Below are 25,371 nucleotides of genomic sequence, written 5' to 3'. Positions count from 1 at the left end.
CTATTATCTAAAACGCTTTTGAACTGGGGTTTTTAGGAATAAGGGATATCTCCATAATTATAAAAAACCCTTAATTATAAAAAATACCTACCCCCCTACCCTACATAGACCTGCCTCCCTGCTCCCCCCCCAGCCTAGGTGTTACCCCCGGTAAATGCCCCTCCCTCTTTACTTACCCCTCGGTGCAGATTCTGTGCAGCAGAGTTCACGGGCACCATCTTCTTTTCTTTGGTAATCTTCGGGTCTTCTTTCAGCACTTCGGCAATTTCAGTCACTTTCGGCGCATGCGGAGTTGCTGCAAACCGGAAGATTGCTCCAGCTGTGCATGCGCCCTTACGCCACACTCTGCCCAAAGATTACCAAAGAGAAGAAGATGGCGCCCGTGAACTCTGCTGCACAGAATCTGCACCGAGGGGTAAGTAAAGAAGTAGGGGCATTTACCGGAGGTAACAGTAGGGTTGCCACCTGGCCAGTATTTTACCGGCCTGACCGGTAAAATTGATGCTTGACCCCAATGTTATTAATAGGGAAAAAATCTAAATACATAGGAAGGCCGGTATTTTTTTGTAAAAAAAGGTGGCAACCCTAGGTAACACTGAGGTTGGGGGGAGCAGGGAGGGGGTCTATGTAGGGTATGGGGGTAGGGTTTTTTATAATTAAGGGTTTGGTTCTCTTTTAAGTCTGCCAAAAAGCATTTAAACATGAAATAAACCCAATACGCCTATTTTGCCACCAAATATGGATTCATGCAGCTTACCATCAAGTTCAAGAAACTGTTTTATTATTACAGAGAAAGAGAAAATAAATGTTGTAAATCAGAATTAATCGCTATGGGAGCTTTCCAATAATTATAGCCAGGATAAGGGATCCCATACCTGTATTACATTTTAACATCAAGATACTGTGTACACAAAAGCACCAGTAACTCCCTATATGTCCAAAAGAAAACCTCTGGCTTGCATTGCAACACCCAACATCAGACAGGGGACACTGGGAGATGTAGTTTAGTAGTAGGCAGATAAATTCAGACAGGGCTATAAATAAGTAGGGGTTCACAGTGTGTTCATTGCCTGGGCCCCACCACCACTAAATACATAGTTGAAAAGAAGTGAAGGAACATATCATCTGTCTATAACTGAATAAAACATTCTTGAATGTAGAGTCAGCGATTGCAACCCGTTTCACAGAAGTCATGTTATATAAACAGTTGGAAAGAATGTGCACGAGTTGTGTTCTTCTTCCATATTGCATATCATACCTAAATATACATAACGAGTAACAGTTGGTATGATATGAATGGGAACATCTTAAAAAAAACAGAGCCACTTCGTGTAATTTGATTTTTATGTTCGCGCATAAGAAATTCATATTCACTTACGTTCTGATTCAGTTTATATGAAAAAGATCAGCAACTGCTTAGTACTTGGTTAAAGGACTCATTATAGGACTCATTTAAAGATAACAAGTTATTAGTGGCAGCCTTTAAAAGCGAGAGAAGAGGAAAAAAATAGGAAAATGAAACACTGGTGGGGGGGTGGCATAAGGTATTATATAACCAGATGTAACCAACATTTATGTTACAATCAGTAGGGATTATAACTAAAGCTGTAGTTTTTCATGATTTAGGGATTGGAAAGAAAACCCACTTTATGCCACCGACTAAGGCGTCTCGTATCTCTTATTGAGCCCGGGCCTAAACCCATTATAGAATAATATTTAAGAAGAAAATTAAGTATTCTCTAACCCTATAATAAACATATCTCAGATTAGTAAAATAGCTCTGTATTTTCCAATGACTACAGTACAAAAAAAGCAAGCTGAATTACATTGATTGGTAGTTTCTGGCTTAAGAAAGCATTTTTATTGTTCTCGCCGGCATCATATATATATATATAAGGCACAGCTCCCATGGTATATGTACCACAGAAGCATATAAATATTAAACCATCCTTCTAAGAAACAAATGATCAGAAGCTATGAATTATGAAGCTCAACTTGAGCTTTCATCTGTGAGTATTGTTTAGAGTAACGCTATTGTGCCTGTGCATTAACTGAGAGAACATGTGTGTTTTCATGCCCAGCTGCACCCAAGTTTAGCACCTTTTTTTAGCACTGTATGCAGTTTCTAGAGAAAGCTAAAGTGACTGACGATTGGTGGTACCAAACATTTGTTTCTTTCTGCAATCAATCTATGTATCTTGTATATGTCTGTCTCGCTTTCCATCCATCTATTTATCTATTTATACACAAAAGGCAAAAATAGAATACACAGGTGTATAAATGATAAGGTATAAACCCCTGTTTGTTAAAAATGATAAAAAGTAAACTCAGGGTGGGATCAATAATCTGTATAAAACCAACTGGCTTTTGACCTCTTGCTTCTTTCAGCCCTGTGGCTTCTGATATCCTAATATTTTACAAAAAGGGCTACTATATTGCTTATACTGCATATATTTCATAAATGGGAAGATATCCAACTTCTTGTATGTTGAAAATACATAGTGGGGAGCCTATTCCTTCAACTATTAATTGTAAAAAGAAGTGGTTAAGGTTTGCCCACCTTCCAGAATCCAGGCAACTAGTGAAAACTAGGGCATTGGCACAATTCCATGACTCTAGTTCATTTTCTGGAACTCTCTTTAGTGACATTTACAGCTCTAAAACTCCTTCTAACCCCTAATTACTCCTTACTTTTACCAATACAATGAATCACATTAATAATTCTAACTTTTTTTTTTTTTAAAGGAAAGATGCTAAGTTATTTATAGATAGAGACTAAACATCTCATTATAGGCTACATATGATATTAAAGGGTTCTATGCGTGAAAGAAGGAGAAACATATGATGATTAAAACCCTCTCTGCTCCATTCATAATTTATATCATGTTGGTCCATTGTGATAAATCACAAACTGCAAACAACATGTTTTTTTTCTAAGGACTTATATATATATGTAAAAAAATCAATAACTAATTAAAATTATTTGTTTTACAGTGCATTAAGGTTGCTGGGATTGCCTTAAGGATTCCTCAGATATAATTTGATTTTCATCTAACAGACAAGGAATCTATCAGTCTTGTCTTTGTGTGTGCAAATAATGGCTATATATTGTTTATAGCCCAGACTGTATTTCAAGCGCCATTACACAGGAACTAGATAACACTACAACATGGACTGAGTGTTGGTGATTTCTTTTTATTTTGTGCAAACATGGGTGTGAAAATTTAGTAGTTGAGTAGCCAAAAAATTGAGTCGTTTTGGAGTTTTTGGACTTCAAAACTTGTCATTTAGACGGGCACAAAGCTGGCTGGGGCACAATGTCCTAACTTGGACAGGGCAGGACTGGGGGGCCCAGGGCCCACCAGGACTTCTACCTCAGGGCCCCTCTTCCAGGCCCTCCAGACCCTACGCCGCATGTGTGCACATGCGCCCAATTGCACATCATGCACTCGCGGCTGCTTTTTGCCACGAAGAAAACCAGGGTGCGGATCTGGGTCGGTGGGGCCCACTAGAGCCAGGGGCCCACAGTGTATTTTCCTGGTGTCCTGCTGGCCCAGTCCAACCCTGGGAAGGGCATATCTTTGCTATATTGTGGTCATCCAAGTGGTGGGACATATTAGGCGGATCCAATTGTTTTGCCAAGTAGCCATATGGGGCAGAGGTGTTCCATGGATCACAAAGATTATCTAATATGGTTCTCCACCAATGCCTAATTATATTGTTTTCACTCAGGAGACAACAGTTGATATGAGTTCTGGTCTTATATGAGGGCCAACAGAATCAAGAGAATCTAAGCTAACACTATGTCTACCAACTTATGGGTTAGCTATTGCACTGCTCTCAATGAAGATAACAGAAATATTTTTAACGTTTTATCTAGTGGAAACGTCCCCTAAAAAGCCTGAAAATATGGTATCAGTATAATGGAATGGAGAACACATTTTGCCCTAGAAGCTCCACTACACTAGGGCACCAGTACATTTGATTGTATTTGAATTTTTTTACTTTGCATTAATATGCATAACATGTCCTTGCCTGCTATTATTTTCTAAGCCACATTAATAACTAAGCCTTCATTACTGCTGCTAAGAAATACATGACAGTAATATATTTTTATCTTAAATTATGATAGTAAAATTATGTTAGAAATAATGAGTCCACTATATACTTTTAGCCCTTCAGTAAGAATATTATATGCGTACAATCAATTCTAGCATTTTTTTTTTCCTTTAGTTAGTGAGAGCTGGTTCACTTCATTTATATTAATTTTCATTTTAATGAATTTAAAAAAGAACAGTTAATAAGGAAATGATGTTCCCCTTAGGAAATGTACAATCAGGAAATGCTCTGCCAGAGACCACAAGTCAAAAATGCCCACACTACACAAAAATAGACTGCTTTTGTTAGCCAGTTTGATCTTCACACTGAATTGCAAGTGGTCCTATCCTCGAAGGACCGGGAAGATGAGCAGCCTAGTTCTGCTAGAACCTGAAGAGACTTAGTTCAGACTTTCTTTCATCACTGTGTGGCTTAGTGAAATAACAGTGGAGAGAATCAAAAAGAGACATCCTCAGAGATGATACAGAGAATGAGAAAGTAAATCATTCTCTGAAAATTAGTGGTATATGAAAGAATGAAGAAATCATCCCTTTTTTTTGTAGCATGCTGGAAAGAGTAAAATTCATGGATTGTCTTACTATACATCACTGTTTATCCTGGAGAGGATCAACCCCTTGTCACATTATATTTAGTATTAACAGTACATTATATTATTAGGAACTGTAAAATATGTTTTTGTCAGAACAACATTGGTTCAGCAATTAAAGGTATCTTGCTTAATTTGGCTAGTGGAGCTGCCACACACAACCAATCAGCAATTAGCCTGGAAAGCAGATATCTCAAAGTGGGTTATGGCTCTCTGTTCTAAAAGTTGGTAAAATTTAGCCCCCATTTCTGTAAATGAGCTCCAGTAATTCATACATGTAATACTATGGGAAATATCACGTGAAAAGCTCATATTTGGAGAATTCTTGATTTCTTTATATTATTTATGGATTTATTTTTTTCAGGTCCCACTTGTTTTTATACAATGGCACAAAATATTGCCTCCAAGAGTCCCACTATTTAATGCACTGCTTATCGCTTATGATGGGTCTACCTACTCAGAACTAGCTAGGGCAATTTAGTAGAGGTTTGAATACTGTAGACTAAAACCTTTTTCTGGCCTTCAAATGCATCAATGTATATGGGGGGGGGAGGGTTGTAAAGGGTATTTTACATATATAGTTACTGTGAATTTAATCAGAAATGGCACAACCATTGGCTGCATGTAGGATTCTACCCGCTTATAGCCATCATCTGGAATTATGTCCTGGTCAGAGATCTGCTTGTTCAAACAAACCATCATATGGCTAATACTGTAAATGTGGGGAAATGCCTTTGTATGTGCAAAGCCAAGGGTGATGCCTGTTGACATCACATGCATCATAGAGGGCCTTTGATTGGAAGTGGTTAGATAGAATATAATGACATCATTGCATTTACAAGCCTGTTAAACAATACCAAGAAACTTGGGGGGGGGAGTTGATGATTTGTCCACAAACCATTTATTTTGGCACAATGCACTGTGGATCTAAAAAGCTACTGACTCACTCTAGACAGTTGTGTCACCCCTAAACATGGGTTTTCTGCATAAAGACCTCTATTAAATGCTAGTCGCAGATCTGTAAGATCCATAACAGCTTGCATTATAGTAAATCCAGAATTCCTTTATCTAGGAAAATGCGACTGTAACAGTAATGCTTTTGTATTTATTGAAAGAAAGGGTGTTTGTTACTTAGAACTGCTGTCATGGAGTTCCACTGTGGGACTTTGGTAATAGTGCGATGTGTCACATTTGTGCTCGATTAAAGTGCAAGATTCATTTTTATTATAGTTTTTATGGTGGTGTGGAAGAATGGAATATAAATTCATTCTCTTCTCTCTCCAAAAAGTGATACCTCTTAGCTATAATACGATTACTGAGGTTTTTTTTTTTCTTAAGACGGGAGCACATTGTCCCAAAAGGACACCTATGATTAAAATACAATAGAATCTAAGGACATGAAAGGAGGTTTTATATTTTTAACTCAATATATAAGGTAAATAACATTTCCATGGATTCGGAAATGTTGAGAAAGGTTATTTATTTAAAAGAAGCAAATAATAGATTTGAAATATTGATCTGTGAAAAAAAATGGGGGAATATAAACAAATTTTCATGTAAAGATTTCCATGATTACAAGATTTTCAGTAAGTAAAGGCAGCCATGTACCAGAAAGCAGGATAGCAAAGAATGAGCCAGGTAAGAAAGGTAGTAGAGTATTTATTGCCTATTAAAGCTTGCTGAAAATAATATTATCTATTGGACTTTAATTACATACCAACTTTTGTACTTGATCCGGACGATAAGGCTCGCATGCAGAAATCAAAATAAAAAATGCGACTGAAAAAGAAAACGTCAAAAGTAAAAATAGGCACCAGCATTTTCAAAAGCCAAAAGAAAAAAAAAATATTTATGTGCATATTTTGTTGATCAATATTTAGTACATAAATACTAATACTAATAGTCAGAACTGTTGAGGGGGGAACCACCAGAATTGATACACCTAAGATTACATGAGTTATGTTGGTAAAGATAAGAAATACGGTGGATTTAGGTCCAGGATGGAAATCATTCCTAAACATACATTTGCCAGTACCAGAATTCTAATTAAGAACTGTATTGCCAGTGTTTCTACTCACACTTTTGCTACAGTCTGGGAATTTCACTAACTGTTTCAGATTTAAGCAAATAAGGAAATGAATGCACATAAAATGCAAATGAAACATGACACAACCATACAGGCTAGTTAGACTAAGTTGCCACAAGATTGAACCAGTGTTACAACACCTATGTACTGAAGGAATATCATTTAGGACCATACAAACAACAACAAAGATCTCTGCGAATAGCAAGTTACTATTATGTTGGACTAATAAACAACATAAGTCAAGTTTTATGTCTGTGATGGTTTTCATTCAGTCGAATCATGATGTGAAGCATCCAAGCAAATGAGCTTGGAGAAAACATTTCACTAGTGATCCAAGTGCCTTCTTCAGTCTCGTTGCTTTAGGCTTGCCGCTACCAGATACTGTCACAGATATATCTGAATCAGTATATCTCAGTCTTGAGTAAAAAATTGAGCCTTGTTTTACTAAGTAATGCTTTCCAGCTTTCTTCATGTGCTGGACTCCTATAATTATACAGTGAACAATGCACCTCATGCTGCAAAATATAAAGTTCCTTGACCACATGAAGGCATAAGGCTGAAGGCCTAGTGTTTTTATACTGGTCGGGGAACTCTGAGTTTTGGTGAGTTGTGCGACAGACATTACATCACAAAGCAATGATTGTAATTGATTAAATCACTAAGCACCATTATGCAAATATAATTTACAGGATAATGACATTGGCCCTTAGCCAAAAAATGTGTTGCCGTATTGCATCCAGCCTGATAAAAGTCTAACCAGACAGTTCTTCTATAATGTATTTTGCTAGGCTAAGTGATAGCTTTATGCAAGGGTCCCTTAAGGATTAAAGTCTTGTAAAAAAAAAAAGTAGGTGACTATTGGTTTATATCTCATTGAGTCTGTGTACAAAGTCCCACTTTGAAAATGCACAGAAAGTCCAGATCAGCACCTGAGCATAACCAGTATGCACCTACATCAACACAAAGCCACTGTTTATGCTAAGCAAGGCCAACACCTGACAAAGATCAGAAATATATGCAATACTGAGGCACAGATCTCTTGGTTAGTACCAAGAGAGAGATAGAGATAGATAGATAGATAGATAGATAGATAGATAGATAGAGATCGAAAAATAGATAGATATTGGATTGATTGATGGATAGATGGATGGATGGAAAGAAAGATAGATGATAGATAGATAGATAGATAGATAGATAGATAGATGATAGATAGATGAAGAGGATTTATTTTATAGTTGCATATTACTTATGGAGCTACTCTAACTTAACTGTCATTTAGAAAAAAATAATTAACCATTCTCGGGGGGATTTAGGACTATTTCCCACATTGTCCTACCTATACCAATTTATTAAAAAAATAGTCTCTCCGTTAATAAATCAGCATTAACAAGCAGTGGGCCAACTGGGATGTGTTTATCCTTGAGACCACTAGTGATGAACATAATTTTGTATGCTCTAATAAGGAGGTACCAAGAGAATCCATGAGTTATTTGTATCCATAATTAGGAATACAGTCCTAATCAAATACACACTGGAATTATTATGAGAGAAGTCTGAAAATGGAAATCAATTTCTTTTGTAGAGAAAAATCTCACCTACCGCTTTCTATACCCCTATGGGACCTTCACATGCTCCTGAAAAAAAACCCTTTATCAAAAGGTAGAGCTTCAACTTTGAGATACAATTCTAAATGTGAAGTAATGTTAATTCAGTTTTCACCAATTTAATGTAGCAGTATTTTTTTTTAAATAAGTGATGTTTGTTTTATTTTCAATGTAATTCATTTTACTACATTCTCTATTGAACATATTGGACATATTCTACTCTTTGTTGAATTATTAATACAACCAAGACCTTGGCCAATACAACACTTGATTGTCTCGGTACTGTGTTGCTTTTCTTCCATTCTCTTAAACACTGTCTGCAGAAATGTCTATGGCGTCATTCTATTTTTAAGACAACGATATCCAGAAATAAATGTTATTCTATAGGCATGCATCAGAATAAAAAAAATTGCAAGATTATAGAAGCCAGTTCAACTGCTGCAAAACAATAAAAGGTAAGACTGAAAGAACGAGGACCATATTATGTTGGATAATTGAAAGCATACTTCTAGTCCAACTACTAATTTCAGCCTACCCATCACAGGCAGCGGGTTTATATGTCAAGAAGATCCATTATCAAGCCGCATTCAGATAACATTATTGCATTGAACCGCTTGCACTGCAAACAGCATTGATATGAGATGAATGGATATATGTTTGGACGCGTATAAGCCTTGTTCAGAGAACAAAGAATCGGTTGTATGGAACAACATATAACGTTTGATTGCTATAATATATTTGCTACTTTTCATAAAAACACTGATGAAGCGGCTCCCAACAAGCAGAAAAAGCGATATTATGGTATAGAGTATAGGAAACTTAGTCATAACCAGTCATGGGCGAATTTGCTTCGCAGAAAAATTTCCTAGGAAATTCCTGAAACGGCAAAAAAATCAAATTTTGACACCGCGTCAATTTTGACACCTGCTTTGAAGTCAATGGTTGTCTGAATAATGTTGACATGCAACAGTTTTGATGCTCAACACGCTGCCAAAGTTTTCTGATCCCGGCAAATTTTTGCGCCTGTTGAATTTATTCGCCCATCGCTAGTCATAACAGGAACAGTTGGATAATATGGAAAAAAATAAAATTGCTGTTGTATAATATATGGATATAATAAGTCATCTTCTGCATAACCATATAAAGGGATAAGCCACAGCACCTTCTATTTCATAGAAGGTGGCTTTCAATATGCCTTTTAAACAGAGGAATATTATATCTTATAGTAAACAAGCTTCAGTATGTCACCACTAGGGATGTAGCGAACTGTTCGCCGGCGAACTTGTTCGCGCGAACTTCGACCGTTCGCGTCCGCCTAATGTTCGCGAACGTTTGGGAACGTTCGCATTTTGAGTTCGCGTTCGATCCGAATACAAATCGTTCGACCATTCGACCATTCGACCGCTAAAATCGAACGATTTCCATTCGTTCGAACGATTTCCATTCGTTCGAACGATTTCCATTCGTTCGAACGATTTCCATTAGTTCGAACGATTAAAATCCTTCGAACGTTCGATTCGAATGAAAATCCTTCGATCGAACGATTAAAATTCTTCGAACGTTTGATTCGAATGAAAAATCCTTCGAACGTTCGAATCGAACGATTTTAGCGGGTGTTCGAAGTTCGCGAACTGTTCGCGAACGTTCGCATTTTTTGCCGGCGTTCGCGAACACCAAATCGGCAGTTCGCTACATCCCTAGTCACCACCCCCTAAAGTCTGGGATCCCCATTAAAAAAACATATATTTCCGGCTGGAACAGGTCTGTATATTTGATCAATCTTTTTTAATCCCATTTGCAAAGTGATCTACAACCAAGTCATATCCCTAGGAGAGTCAGTTTCTGGTTTCCTTCTCACTGTGGAAAGCCGCAACACATCTTAGAAGGTCATCTCAGGGAATTGTAGGATAATGAAGATTACATGAAAGGGATGCAAAGCCTACTTACAGAAATGTCAGTATTAATGCCAGTTAGCCGCCACTAAATTATCTACGCATCACCAACTGGAGGTGAAAACGCCAAATGGCTCATCAACTCCAAAATGTATTCCACATGGTCTTAGTGTGACTTCTCCCTGCCTGACATACAGGGGGAAATGACAACGAAGCAGACATCACTGCAGATATCCATCCATGCAACACATACATGTGCGAGAGAATATATATCAAAATTAGAATTTTACACATAAAAGCATATAAGGTATCAAGATATTATTAAACAAAAATAAAACTAATGTAGTATACACAGTTTTTATTTTATTTACTATTTTTTTTATCCTTTAGGGGCAGATTTATCAAAGGTCAAGGTGAAGTTCGAGCTATTTTTGTGTACCTCGACTAGGAAATAGTCCAAATTTGATTTGAATTTGAAAAAAATTTCAAAATTTGATTATCAAAATTTATCATGTACTGTCTCTTTAAAAATTCGACTTTGACCATTCTCCATCTAAAACTTGCCAAATTGCTGTTTTAGCCTATGGGGGACCTCCTAGAACCCATTTGGAGTCAATTGGTAGACTTTAAAAAATAAAAGTTTTTCAAATTCGATTTGTACTATGCAAATTCGGTCGAATACGGACCTATTATATCAAAAACGGACCTATTTGGCCAAAAGAAAAATTCGACTTAATTTCGGCTGGTCTTTTTGATTTCGAATTCAAATTCGAAATTCGACCCTTGATAAATATGCCCCTTGCTGTTTAAATAACTTATGTTTTATAGTATAAGTTCCATAGGCTGGTCTGCAAACAGATACAGTCTTAAACATTGACACAATATGATACACTAATTGCTTGCATTTCTACATCTGAGACATACTGGCAACTAATGTATCAATCGTAACAGTCAATCTGTAAATGTCTTTAGTAAGGCGTCAATTTAATTTAATTTAGTCAATGACCAGGCTTATACACTTGGAAACAAGAAAGAGTTAGAAAATGAAGCTAATTCATTGCTAAAAAGAATAAGAAGCAAGTAAGTAATAAGTAAAAGTAATAACAGATCATTTTTGGTGTACCATTTGGAAACAATAGGTTTTGTCAGGGTAAGATAGCCCTTTAGTATGTTATAGCATAGATAATTTGAAGCAACTTTTCTATTACCCTTCATTTTTTCTTTTTTATAGTTTTTGAATTGCCTTCTTCTTCTGACACTTTCCAGCTTTCAAATGGGGGGTCACTGACCCCATCTAAAAAACAAATGCTCTTTAAGGTTTTAAATGTATTGTTTATTGCTACTTTTTATTGCTCATGTTTCTCTTCAGGCCTCTCCTATTCATATTCCAGTCTCTCATTCAAATTAGTGCATGGTCAGGCCCGGGCCTAGGGCGCAAAAAAATAGGGGCGGCAAGCCGCCCAGCCACATTATGGGGACCTGTGCGTCCCCATTCAATTACAGCAGCTGCGCCGGCATTTTTTCACCGGCGCGCTGGGAAGGGGAGGTGAGGTGGGCGCTAGGTGGTCGGACCGCGCGGCCTAGGGGCACCCGTCATCGAAATCCGGCGCTGTGCATGGTTGCTAGAGTAATGTCGGCCCTACCAACCAGATTGTTGAAATCACAAATGGGAGAGCTGCTGAGTAAAAAGCTAAAAAAAACACAAATAATAAAAAATGTAAACCACTTGCAAATAGTCTCAGAATATCATCCTCTACTTCATACTAAAAGTAATTTATCCTAGTGTGTTTTAATTTTTCCATGATCCGAGTATTACATGTATTATACAGTAGGTAATTCAATGCTACTGATCTTTACAGGATCCTTCTCCTTAATACACATAGCTGGTATACAATTTTTCATGTCCAGCAGTCTAGTGCAAGAAATATCATATATTACCTCCATACCTCATCTAACTTTTCTCACTCTACGATGTCCCATGCAAGAGTAGGTCTCGTGAGCTTGGCACCTTTAATGTTTGCATTACAGGGACTCCAGTTATCAGTGGGCACATAAAAAAATCCATAGGGCTTTATGGCTATTTAAAGAGCATCTAGAGTAAGGATAGCTATGCATTCCATCAATCAGAATAGAAACTGCTAAAATCATGATTCTCTATCGTTTTTATATGCTGTTAAATGACCCAAATATACAAAATGTGTCCCTCTAATTGTAGCCTCTGGCCTTCTGGGCTTGCACGGTTATCCCTAGCCTTGCTGTGTGCAGCACTCATCACTGCACAGAGTATTGTTATTTTAATAACAGATCATTGTTTTGTGCTGCGAGGCCTTCAGGCTGGTAATCCAGCACTAGCTCTACATGCTGCTGTCATATGTAAACGAGCCAAGCCTGATGCTCTGTGGCAGATAAAGCCTACCTTGGGTTTAGAGCAAAGCAAAGTCACCCTAGACATTTGCACATCAAGTGCCAAATATGCAGCTCTGAAAAAAAAATCATTTTTCAGATTGTTATCTGTTTGAAGACCTCCAGACTAAAGAGTGCCATTTTCTGCAAGGTTCTTAAAACAATGTTTGCTAAACTTACTGTTTTCAAATAACTTCAAGGAGGAAACAAACATTGGATGATCAATAATTAATTCTCTATATATAATCCTGTGCTTGCCAGCCGATTACTGTGTATGGAATGAAGGAGTAAAAAAGAAAAGCAGCCGGGAATAAAAAGCCATCTACTGGTAACAGAGGGGTTCTCCTGACCATTACAGTATATATATATATATATATATATATATATATATATATATATATATATATATATATATAATCGATACAAAAAAGCCGCACTCCTAGGTCTTATTCGATGAAAAAAATCCAAGTGTTTATTTATTCAACGTTTCGGCAACAACACACGTGCCGTCTTCAGGAGACGGCACGTGTGTTGTTGCCGAAACGTTGAATAAATAAACACTTGGATTTTTTTCATCGAATAAGACCTAGGAGTGCGGCTTTTTTGTATCGATTACATGTCTGCATATATATATATATATCCTTCAAAATGGACCAGCACTCCAAGTTTTCATGTGTTCAAACTTACTTTATTTTAACATCACTTATGTATCCAACGTTTCGGCCCAACGTTTGAAGGCTACATATTTACTTTGACCATAGCACCCTCAATTGAAATTGGAGAAAGAGTGCGGGTACTATCTGGACACACATATATCTATATCTATATATATATATATATATATATATATATATATATATATATATATATATATATATATATATATATATATATATATATTAGAGAGAGAGAGAGAGAGAGAGAGAGAGAGAGAGAGAGAGAGAGAGAGGACCAAGCATTAATAAGATAATAAGCATTATCTAGTAGCTCTTTGGTGTTCAATTGTACATTACAATTATCCTTTTTTGTTTCCTAAACCAAAATGCTGCTTCACCTTCTCTTTGTAGACAAAATAAAGATGGGATTTTTTTTCAATAAATTTTGATTATTCACAAGTATTCCTGTTATGCGGGGTACTGTCACTTTATTTCTTTATATATATATATATATATATATATATATATATATATATATATATATATATATATATATATATATATATATATATATATATATATATTTATATATTTTTTTTTTTTTTTTTTTTTTGTGCATCACAGTGTATTCAACATTGGGGTCTTTATCCTTGATATATGTATGAATAAATAGGCTCAACCTTTATGTTTTAGATGTAGGGATAGGTTTGGTTTAGAAGAGATAATTTAGTCCCCAGTGTGAGAGTGACGTATTGGGATATAAGGAAAACTTCTTGTTGGCTCAAGTGTTGGTTCTTAGGTTAAACAAACTATGTGGCCTTGTGTGGTTATACCACTGTCAATCCCCATTTCTGTATATAAACAAGGACTAGAAATAAAGCCAAATATAGATGTAAAAGAGACCATGAGAATAAAAAGGCAAGAGAGAGGAGTAAAAAGAATTTGCAGAGTGGGCCCCATGGTCCAAGATTTTATAGTGGGTCCCTGGTCCACTCTGTAAAGGCACTTGACATTAAATCAAATAAAGTATGTGCTGTAGAAAATCTGCAGCTTTGAGCACTAGGATAAATAATAAAGTTGACTTCAGGCAAGAATGTGAGAAATGTTACAAAGAAACCTGAAAAATGAAGAAAAATCCGCACATTTTACCTATGAATAAGTAACCCATGGTACATTCTCTACAACACCTTAAGCGCTATTGATTGATGAGGCTGTCTATATGTCCTCCTGCATGAATAGTAGATATATATAGATATATATGTTCTGGTATGTTTCCAGGGAAATAAGAATGACTACACACAAGTAAAACTGAAGGAGAAACATATTACATTTCCATGCCACCTTGAGTAAATTTGCCCCAATGTCTGAGCTGCTTCCACAATAATTAGTAAACACCAATTAATCAGCAATTTAAACATACAATTGATAGGACTGGGCACTTTGGCTGCATTGAATATTATTGCCCAAAACTCTTTACATTGTGAAAAATGGCCATGGAAATAAAGATGAACCATGGGTCCAATCAAAGTAAAGATGCATAGGAAACAATATTTATATTAATGGAGCCTATTCAACCTGCAACCCTTCAGCTGTTGTTGAACTAGAACTTCTACTACCCACTAGTGATGTGCGGGTTGAGAAAAGCCCGAGCCACACCTGACCTGGACCCATGCTCGCCTGCACCCAGCTTCCCTCCTCCTTTTATAGACCCACACTGACCCGCCCCACTGATGATGTAACAAAAGCGGCGGAGCAGGCAGGTGTGCGCCTATAAAACTAGAATCCGGAAGTTGGAAGCCGGCAGTCTAAGGTAGCAGGCAGAGAGAGCAGGCAAGGAGAACTCAACCCGAACCCGCTCACAACCTGCAAACAGAGCAGCTAGGTTGGCCCCAACATCACTACTACCCACTACTGACAACCCACCGACTTTTTGGTTTAATAGCAGGTGGAGGTTGTACAGTTCTTATACAAAATGTTACAGTCACCATTGTAAATCATCCAACAGGTTCAGGCCATTTGCAGAAATACAATGTATTTCTTTCTTTCTTTGTTCAGTATCTTGTTGTGGGGGTAAGGCATTTGCAGGACCTTCTGCTTGCAGCTCTCAACCTCCAAATGTAAATAAGTTATAAGGCGCTAACTTCATTTCCCACATTTTCCACCTATTTCACCTTCAGGCAAAAATGCAGTCAACATGATGCTCTTTCTTACTATAAATTGCTCCTGTTACTGAAATTTGTGATATGCTCCCTGGCTGCTAAAGTAAGTGACCCAGGCAACTCATTGCAGCTCATCCAGGAAATGATTATAGCATGTACGACAATAAATGCAGAATAATAAGTATGCTGTTCAGTGATGCCTGATATATATGCTTCCTTTTCTCTTATGCTAAAGCTGCCTTTATCTTTTGATATGAACACACACACAAAAACTCACACAAAGTGACTGTGTATCGGGTATAACTGGGCATCAGTACAGAGACATTACATTACTGTATGAGACAGTTACACTGCAGATCAGGCACAGGCACTTTATTACATATTCGTAACAATGTCTTATTTTACATTAACCAAAGGCTAATAAACTGCAGGCCAGGCACACTCAAACGCAGTACTGTATGTTCCATGATCTGTAGTAAAAGCCTCAGTCCTGTTTCTCTAAAGCAACTAGGAAACAGACTTCAAGTATCAAGCGTCCAATATAAAAGATTTAAAGTTCTATGAATCTCTGTGAATGAAATGCATTGCACTCGACTGAAGTCTAATGAAGCAAGCAACATGGCAGCTCCTAGTTACATGAATGTGTATAAAAATCAGCCTAAATATGAATATTTACCCTACACTGTGCTTACATGTCATAGTACTCTCATATTTTACAATTTAAGTGGCAAATGACATGTAGAATAACCCGACTGCTTGTTTAGCATCCGCCGTCCACAAAACTGAAACATGATACCTGCCACCTGAGGTTGGTTGTAGTGGCAGTCATTAAGCGATAAATATTGCTCCAGAGTTCTCCATTCAGGCACTTGATGCTACTAAAACACACCAAATGCCAACTGTGCCATTGCATACTGTCTGTATAATTTACCATGAACTAGCAGCACAGCCCCAGAGAGAGTAAACTAAGCTTCTGTATACCAGGCCCTTTACAAGGCAGAGATGACTAATTACAACAATATTAGCCAAGGCTCTGCTCCTAAAATCCACACTGTTAAGAGCCGGATTCTTTCCTGAGACAAGAACGAGTTATCCAAACCTGTTATAGCTGGACATGGAAGTCAGGGGCCCATTAGGTCACTATTTACTGAATGCATACGTAAGTTCTTCTGCCTTCCCTGCAGTGCTCCAAGTAATATCCATATATATATCTTTATAGAGTGTGGAACGTGCCATATCAGCTGGACTGGATACCCTGATGTTCACTTATATGCTGGGTTTAATAAAGTTGTATTAAATTAAAGAACTTAGCACTTAATTACTTTAAATGTGTATTTAGAATTCATTGCGAGATAAGCAGAAATGTCCCTGACCAAGACGACCCAGTGGGATGACATAACAATCCTACACTTCCCTAATTATCTCACTCGACGCAACTCATCAAGACTGGCAATGAAAAAAAAAGGAAAGTATTCCATGTCTTGCTGCTACTCAAGGCAAATGTGGCACATGATCTGCCCTTCTCTTCCAGTCCTTCCTGCATTTTACTTTAGTTCACCTTTAAATTAACGTTTAGTATGACGTAGAGAGCTATATTCCCCGACAATTTGCAATTGGTTTTCATTTTTTATTACTAGTGGGTTTTTGAGTTATTTAGCTTTTTATTCAGCAGCTCTCCAGTTCGCAATTTCAGCAATCTGGTCGCTAGGGTTCAAGTTACCACATTTTAAATTAGAGACTGGAATATGAATAGAATAAGGCCTTGATAGAATGATAAACAGTATTAATAAATGTAAAGCCTTACAGAGCATTTGTTTTAAGAAGGGGTCAGTGACCCCCATTTGAAAGCTGAAAAAGAGTCAGAAGAAGGCAAATCAAAAACTAAAAAGAATAAATAATGAAGACCAACTGAAAGGCTGCTTAGAATTGGCCATTCTATAACATACTACAAGATAACTTAAAGGTGAACCACCCCTTTAAGGTCCTGCTTGGTTCCCCAGATGTTATTGAACTACATCTCCCATGATCCTCTGAGATAGATCAAAGCATTCTTAGTGCTCTGTAGTATCTGAGGAAACAAGGGTAAGAACAGTGCTTAGGCTGACAGACAAGTAACTACCTGTTAAAGGGCCATATCACGAATTATAATTTATTATAGAACTGGACTGCCCAGTTTTTATTAAAATTATATACATACACCATGCCAGAAAAGATTGTGTGTATAATTAATTGCAATTTATTGTTCACATAAGGAAGCCTTGCCATCCCTATTTAGCTCAGGATCCACCCCACGTCTTAATACTTATGATAAAGAGGCCTGGGCAGGCTCCTCTATCCTGTACCCTAGGCAGTGGGTGCACCCTCAATAGTCCTACCTCTCCATTAACTTGCTGTCTGGCGAAATAAACGGCAGACACAGATCAACTTTTACAGGAAGGAGCTGTTATTGATAACTAAAAATTCTAAAACTCCTCAAAAGACATTTTCTCTAATTGCACCCTTTGCGTGCCAAAGCAGGTGCCTGTGTTGCCTACCCCTACGTCTGGAGGGTTAAAGCTGACTTTTCAGGGCTTTCAAAGAATTGCAGGATAACCTATTCCCTTGTATTTAATTAACGGATATTTTCATATGACGACCAGTGAAACGGCAGCTTTAAGGGAGAAAACATCTATGATGACACCGTGTGATTAAGGAACACTGCAGAGAGAGCAGAAGCTTTCCATTAATGGCATCAGCCTGCAGAGGTATTGCAAAGGTTTGCAAATCAACACCCTGTTGTATCCTATTGGCTGCCGCTTCCTTCCTTCAGAGATAAGGTAATAAAGGAGTTTAGAATGAAAGAAGGCGGCTCACCAATTGCTGCATTTATAGGTCCACAGAGGAAATGATTCATTTACTGAGAGACAGAGAGAGATATACAATAGGCCATGGGGGTTGCTTACAGGTATACATTACAGGATCCAGCTAGTATCAAATAGAAGCAATGTTGTAAATGGGATACTGCACCAATACATCTATTATAATGTCCTGGTAGAAAAGATAATTAATCTGTCAGTCTTTATAAAAATGTCAGTGTGATATTTACACGCCTCCGACCCAGGAAACTTAAAACTTCAGCAGCTAGAAAACTACAAGTCCCAGAATGCCCCAAGAAGGATGTTGGGAGGTGCAGCTAACCATCAGATTAAACTGTCACATGCTGGGGATTCCCTGCATTTCTTTGGTACTGGCTGATCTACAACCCCTGGGTTTCTTTGGCCAATCAAAAGCAGTCTGTGATACCAGAAAGTGAAACAGAGCCACAGCTGCTGGGCCAAAGACTGACTAAATGGGAAACACATACAGTATGTGGCAAATAAAGGGTAAGTTGGGGGGAGACAGACGTTACATGCACTATACATTTGATATATATCATGTACATTTTAGTGGCATGGCTTACCTGTTTGCTGTACTTGTTGTTGGTTTGACAGCTATACTCGGAACAGTGATCTGATCCAATTGAGATGTTGTCTCCAGCTCCTACAAAAGTATTGGCCGGGGGTAAGTCTTGCACAGCCTGGTGTTTTTTGCCAGCAGTAGGCGACTGAGGGTGGAGCTGTACAGTAGGCAGCGGGGAGCTGGATTTGTAATGCCTGGCGAGATCAGGGCTACCTGGACCTCCATTGACAGTTCTGTACCTTCCCATGCTGGGGCTGTCCGACAGTTTCTCATTGACACTGTCATATCTCTGTCCGTTTGGCTTAGAAGCCTCCACTGTGACTATGCTGCTGTACAGGGGCTGCTTGGACTTCTTATTTTTCTTGTCCTTTTTGGGTTTTTTAGACTTATCGTGCTGCTGGGGGGTGAAGAAGTCCTCGTGGTCCTTTTTGCCGGCTTCGTAGCCATTCTTGCTTTTGGCTCGACAGTAACGGGCCATGACCACCACCAGTATGATCAGAATGACAGTCATGATGCCAGCCACCACTCCTATGACTATGCTCAGTCTCTGCTTGCTCATGTCATAGCTGGGGTCTCCAGCGATATCCTGGGTTAATGGGGTATGCAAACTTCTGGCAATTTGGAAGTCGACCACTGTGGCATTGGAGATGGTTTCATTGACGAACACGTGCACCAGGGCTATTGTCGACTGGGGGGGTTGCCCGCTATCATTCACTTGCACTACTAGTCGGTGCAGCCCATAATGCTTAGAGGTGAGCTTGCCAACCAAAGACACCACTCCGCTGGTGGAGTCAATTTCGAAGAGCTTATAGGGATTCCCCCCTACGATGCTGTAGTTGAGATCAGCATTGACTCCATTGTCACTGTCAGTTGCCACTACTGAGGCCACCACCGTTCTCACGTTGCTGGCAGGGGACAGCACAGCATAGGAAGTGTTAATTGGGAAACTAATGGAAGGGGCATTGTCATTCTCATCCATCACAAACAGGGACACGGTGGCAGTGGCTGATCTGGGAGGGTCTCCACCATCTACTGCTTTCACCCTAAACGTGTAGCTGGTCTGGTGTTCCCTGTCAAAGGAGACGGTGGAGTAGATGGTCCCCGTTTCGTTCTCTATGGAGAAGATATCGCTGTCCTCCTCGATAAATAAACTCATCTCTGCATTGCGACCTTTGTCCGAGTCCATCACGGTCACCATTCCCACTGGGCTGTTGGGCTGCAAGTTTTCCTTCACGTAGAAAGTGAACACGTCCTGCATGAACTTGGGCTCGTTGTCGTTTCTGTCGGCCACTTGCACCACCACTGAGGTCGCCCCCTGCAGGACGGGGATGCCCTTGTCTTTGGCGACCACTCTGAACTCGTACCTGTCCGTCTGCTCCCGGTCCAGGATGATATTGACTGTGATATCGCCGGTGTCGGGGTGAATGGAGAAGATCCCGTCCATAGGAGGCTCCAGGGAATAAGCGATCTCGGCGTTTTTGCCGCTGTCGGCGTCTGTTGCCAGGACTGTGGCCACTCGCTCTCCCAGTACGTTGTTCTCAGGGAAAGCCACTTCCACCGCCGCTTGGCTGAACACCGGGGGGTTGTCGTTGGTGTCCCCCACTTTGACGAGGAGGGAGTTGTTGCTGGACAGGCTGGGGCTCCCCGAATCCACGGCCACGATGATGACATTGTATTCCTTAACGTTCTCATAGTCCAGGGGGGCCGAGGTGTGCAGGAAATACTTCTTCTTGTTCTGCTCCCCCTCCCCGTCACTCGCGGGTTTCAGCTGGAACGGGACGTCGCCGACTACAGTGCACGTGACCACTCCGTTCTCCCCCTGGTCCCTGTCGGACACCTGCACCAGAGCTATAGGGGTATCTACCAGCACATCCTCGGCCACATTGGCCATTCCGTCCTTCACTGGGATCCTGCCGATCTTCCTGATGTCTATGAGGGGCACGTTATCATTCTCATCCTTTATATTCAGCACCACCGTGGCCTTGTCGGTTTTGGGGGGCTGCCCCCTGTCTCTGGCCATGACGGTGAATCTCAGCTGATTGACTTCCTCCCGGTCTATCCGGTGCAGGACGCTGAGCCAACCGGAGTTCTCGTCCAGCCTGAGAAGTCTCCTTACCGACTCGGTCGCTGCCCCGAACACGTACTCGATCTGACCGTTCACCCCTACGTCGTAGTCGGCGGCTCTGAGCTGCAGGATAGGGGTGCCCGGGGCGCTGTTCTCTGCCAGGTCGGCCTCGTACACGCTCTTCTCGAACCGGGGGCTGTTGTCGTTGACATCGGTGATGAGGACCCTGAGAATGGACTGGGACGATCGAGGAGGTTCTCCCCCATCTCTTACCCGCAGGGTGAGCTCATAGGAATCCCTCTGCTCCCGGTCCAGCGGCCCCTTGACAATGAGCTGCGGCTGCTTCTCCCCATCCGAGGTGTCGGCCACTTGCAGCTCAAACACGCTGCTCCTGCCGTCCGACTCCATCCTCCTCTTGCCCGGGTACAGGCCACTCTCTGGCGCCCCCCTTCGGCCGGACACATACAGACTCTCCCCGGCGTCCTGGATCAGCTCGTAGCGCTCTATCCCGTTGCGGCCGAAGTCGCGGTCGGTGGCGGTGGGCAGCAGGTACAGAGTCCCCACGGGCCGGTTCTCCTCCACGGTGAGGGTGAGCACGGGGGACGGGAAGGTCGGGGTGTTATCGTTAATGTCCAGGATGACCACCCTGCCCTCGAACAGCTCCACCCAGCTCTGCGCCGGCCCGATCACCGACACCTCAAAGTCTATGAAACACTCGTTCTCGTCGAAGATCATCTGACACTGCTGCAGCTTCTCCCGGTCTATCCGCCGCTCCGTGGTGCTCAGTTCCCCGGTCACGTTGTCGATCTTAAAGTAATCGGAACCGGACTCCAGGCTGAAGGTCACGTCCCCGGAGCCTTTCACTATCCCGATCTCTTTGGCCACGTTACCGATCCGCACATCGGCCGGTCCTTCCTCCGCGATCCGGTACTTGAGCAGCTGTTTGGTGGCGGCCACAGTCAGTGAAATGTGAAGCAGCATCAGCAGCCACGAGCTCCAGCAACTCTGTGTCCCCTCAGTCCTCATCATTCCCCCCTGCACTGAACTGCACGCACCGGGGCTACACACGCTCTCTGGCTGCTCGGCTCTTAGCGATTCCCGCAAGTTTAACAGCTCATCCCTGCGACTTGGCGCGACTCTCTCTGTTAGTTCCTGGGACAGAAAGCAGCCACCGCCGACAAACAGTAACTGTCTCCCACGTCCGACAGCCAACAACTGATCCCTCTGATGAAAAGCAAGAGGCAGTAATCGCTGTCACCCAGATCTGACAGTTGCAGTAGCAGCAGAAACGTTTTATTCCAGAATAAGATCCGCTGCTGGAGTGGAAAAAAAACCCAGTAGATCCTCAATGTTAATCAGTCCCTGGGGCTGCCCAAAGTTCCTGTCGAATCTGTCTCTCTTTCCCCCCAGTGCTGAGGGACAGCTCCAAGTTGCTAGCGATACAGCCGCAGTCGGTGCTACCTGCAATCCTGCTGCATGTGTTATTAAAGCAGCAGCAGCAGCAGCAGTAGGAATATGTATCTGCAGCCCTGAGCGCGATTCACAAATGATATTGCAGAGTCTCTCCCCTCGCTCTTCCCCCTTCTCTCTCTCTCCTCCCCCTCTCCCCGCTGCTCTTGTCCCAATGCAGGTAACGGAGCTCCACTTGATCCTGCAGTTCAGAGGTTACACACAGCCTCGGTGCTTGGGGGCGGGGGGTCGCCACCGAGGGTGGTGGTCGGGTGCGTGGGTGGAGGGAAGGGGGGGGGGGGTTACATCCACCAAGGCATCTCAAATGAATGAAAAGCCAAGGGGAAAATCCCGATGTGTATGCGGTGATATTTTCCTTAGATGGGATTTTGCCCACATGGTAGCCATCTCTCAGCGGGCGACCATACGCGCTTGCTGGCGATTAGTGGCCCATGCACAGGGGTTTATTGAAGACACAGGTCTGGCTGTCAGTGTCTGATAAGCAGCAAGTTTGTCCCAAGTCGCTGGACGTTGCAGTCGCTTCAGACTGGAAGCAGGAACAAGAGGAGCAGACGTTTCACTTCACAAATCTGAGCTGATGCGACTGCTGCTGCTGCTACTGCCAGTGCCAGCCTATAGTGGTGCGATGGCAGCTGGACAGACAGCATTCCAAACTGCAGCCCTCTCGCTGCGGCTAAACTACACTTCCCTGCTCTTTCTTATTAGGATAGCAGGAGATGGAGCTGATGTAGAGCTATAGGATTACACAGACGCCACATAGATTGGATTAGCATCATCCTACACATTTATTTTTTTTATTATTGCAGAATTATTGCATTTCTCATTTCTAAACGAACCAGTCATTATGTTTCCACTGCTCAGGGTCGGGTTACCTCCACAGTCCAACTCCCTGCACCCTATTGAGGGGTACTGGGAGTTGAAGCACATGTGGAAGACAGCAGGTTGCAGTTGGTCTCTCTCAGGCCATGGGTAGTTGGTGAGTGGGTGTTTATTTGCAGGTGGTACTTTTTGGTGCTGGGAGTTGGACAGAGTCTCAATAAAAGAATGTCAGTGGTTTGAGGGGGTCACTGCTGAGCCCCTCCAGGAACACAGTTTAACAGATGCGACAGTGTAGGTGCCACAGCCCAGGAACTGATACAAATGGATACTAGTCCCAGTCGTGTCTGAAGTTCAGATTTTGCTCATCCATTGGGAGAAACAGCTGAATATGAGAGCAGGTCGGGCTCTGCCTTGTCACTATGTGCCGGTGTGTCTGTCCTTCATCCCTATGGAGTCATGTGGTGCAACATCAATGTGACACACAGCAGGTGTGTGTGTGTGTCAGTGAATGTGTGAGCGATATATATGATAGTGTAGGAGTGTGCGATTGTGTCTGTATCGAGTGTAGACATGTGTCGGTATGTGTCTGTGAGTGAATTATATCAGACGCGCTGCAACAAAGCACGTGTGCGTCCTCGTCTGTCCGACACAGTGTGTGCGATTTATTAGGTCTGACTGCGACTCAGACAGAAGTTTAGTTCCAGGAGACACACACTCAGCGCAGGGAGCAGGGAAATGGCAGCGTTAGTGACTATGTCAATAGCAAATAGAAATGCGACACCGACCCCTGAGGTGAGTTCAACTTCACCCCCACGGCGCATTTCTCCAGTACTTTCATATATTGATCTGCCTTTAAGAAATGATGATGTGAGAGCGACAATTGAGTCCCCTGTCCCAGAGAAGCGGCTGCTGCTGCCTCACTCCCTGACTGACTGATGAAACGCTCCCCCTCCCGCTCTCACAGACACTGCTCGCCTTTATATCTGCAGCATCAGCTCACCAGCCCCGGCGCATGCGCGCTCGCTACCACCGCAGTACAGAACAGAGGAGGAGGAGGAGGTGGCTGAGAGAGAGGGGGGATCGTCACTTTTTACGGCGGGTTAAGTGGGATTAATACAAAACCTCCATTAGGTTTTTGGAGCGACTTGAAGTAATGACAATGGCGATCCCTGCAGCTCCAATGTGGCTTTGCTGCGGCGATGTGCCAGGAGTAGCCTGCAGTGCGGCCATCAGCTTCTGCCAAGCGGAGATCCCCCTCCTCTTACTCCCACTCATGATAAGGCCCTTCAGTAGCGCCTGATTATCCACCCCCTCCTCTTCATGCTTCGCTTAGTACTGGCCGGGCAAGTCCATCTGCTGTGTGTGTGGGGGGGAGCCGGGGCAGATCCATCCGCTTATTATTACACGTCTCTTCCCTGTGACTGATCAACTGATATATAATCCCCCAGCGCCGCTGCAAGTGTCTGTAAAAAAGTGATCGAGGTTGCGCTAAATCGCACCGTGTCCTGTGCAACTCCTCTAGTCAAGGCGGGGGGACCCCAGGGGACAGACACATGTTTGTGATTACTGTGCAATTTATTGCCGTTATCGCTGCACAAGGAAAGACACTTTGCCACAAGACAGAAACTAAATCTTCCCTCTTGTCACATGATCCCTGATACAGAGACTCACTCATTGTACTGAACACTCACTACCTGCACTGGGGGCTCACACATTACACACATTACACACACGTCTTTCTATTAAACACCAGCACAGCACACATTCACTTCTATACACACGGACACCATGACAGGTGGGCCCACAATCCCACAAATCCCACATCTACACTCATATCTCTTCATATCCATGACATGGTAACACAGAGAGAGAGAGCTCCAACATTTTGGGAAACACTCAAGAACACAACTCAAGAACACTTACCAAACACTGATTCCACAATATACACATATCCATACAAACGCCATACTTTAATGTACACTCACTCTAATGTACAACTCACTCTAATGTACTCACTCTAATGTACACTCACTTTAATGTACATGCACTCTAATGTACACTCACTCTAATGTAC

The 25,371-nt window shown here is 41.5% G+C and overlaps 1 protein-coding gene across 5 annotated transcripts in view; it reads right to left on the bottom strand.

Moving 5' to 3' along the window:
• pcdh7.L (protocadherin 7 L homeolog) overlaps window positions 1–25,162 on the bottom strand; it is a 525,496-nt gene extending 500,334 nt beyond the window's left edge. Inside the window, 2 exon segments of one of the 5 annotated variants that reach the window (NM_001172191.1) lie at window positions 6,423–6,484; window positions 18,945–22,142. In NM_001172191.1, coding sequence (NP_001165662.1) covers window positions 6,467–6,484; window positions 18,945–22,037 — 3,111 coding nt within the window. In that variant the 5' untranslated portion in view covers window positions 22,038–22,142 and the 3' untranslated portion in view covers window positions 6,423–6,466. 5 annotated transcript variants of the gene reach the window in all.
• Between the last annotated feature and the right edge of the window lie 209 nt (window positions 25,163–25,371).

Source organism: Xenopus laevis, chromosome 1L (assembly GCF_017654675.1).
Source record: "Xenopus laevis strain J_2021 chromosome 1L, Xenopus_laevis_v10.1, whole genome shotgun sequence".
NCBI classification, from domain to species: domain Eukaryota; kingdom Metazoa; phylum Chordata; class Amphibia; order Anura; family Pipidae; genus Xenopus; species Xenopus laevis.
Note: the sequence above shows the minus strand (reverse complement) of the source record. Positions and strands in the feature narration are given on the sequence as shown.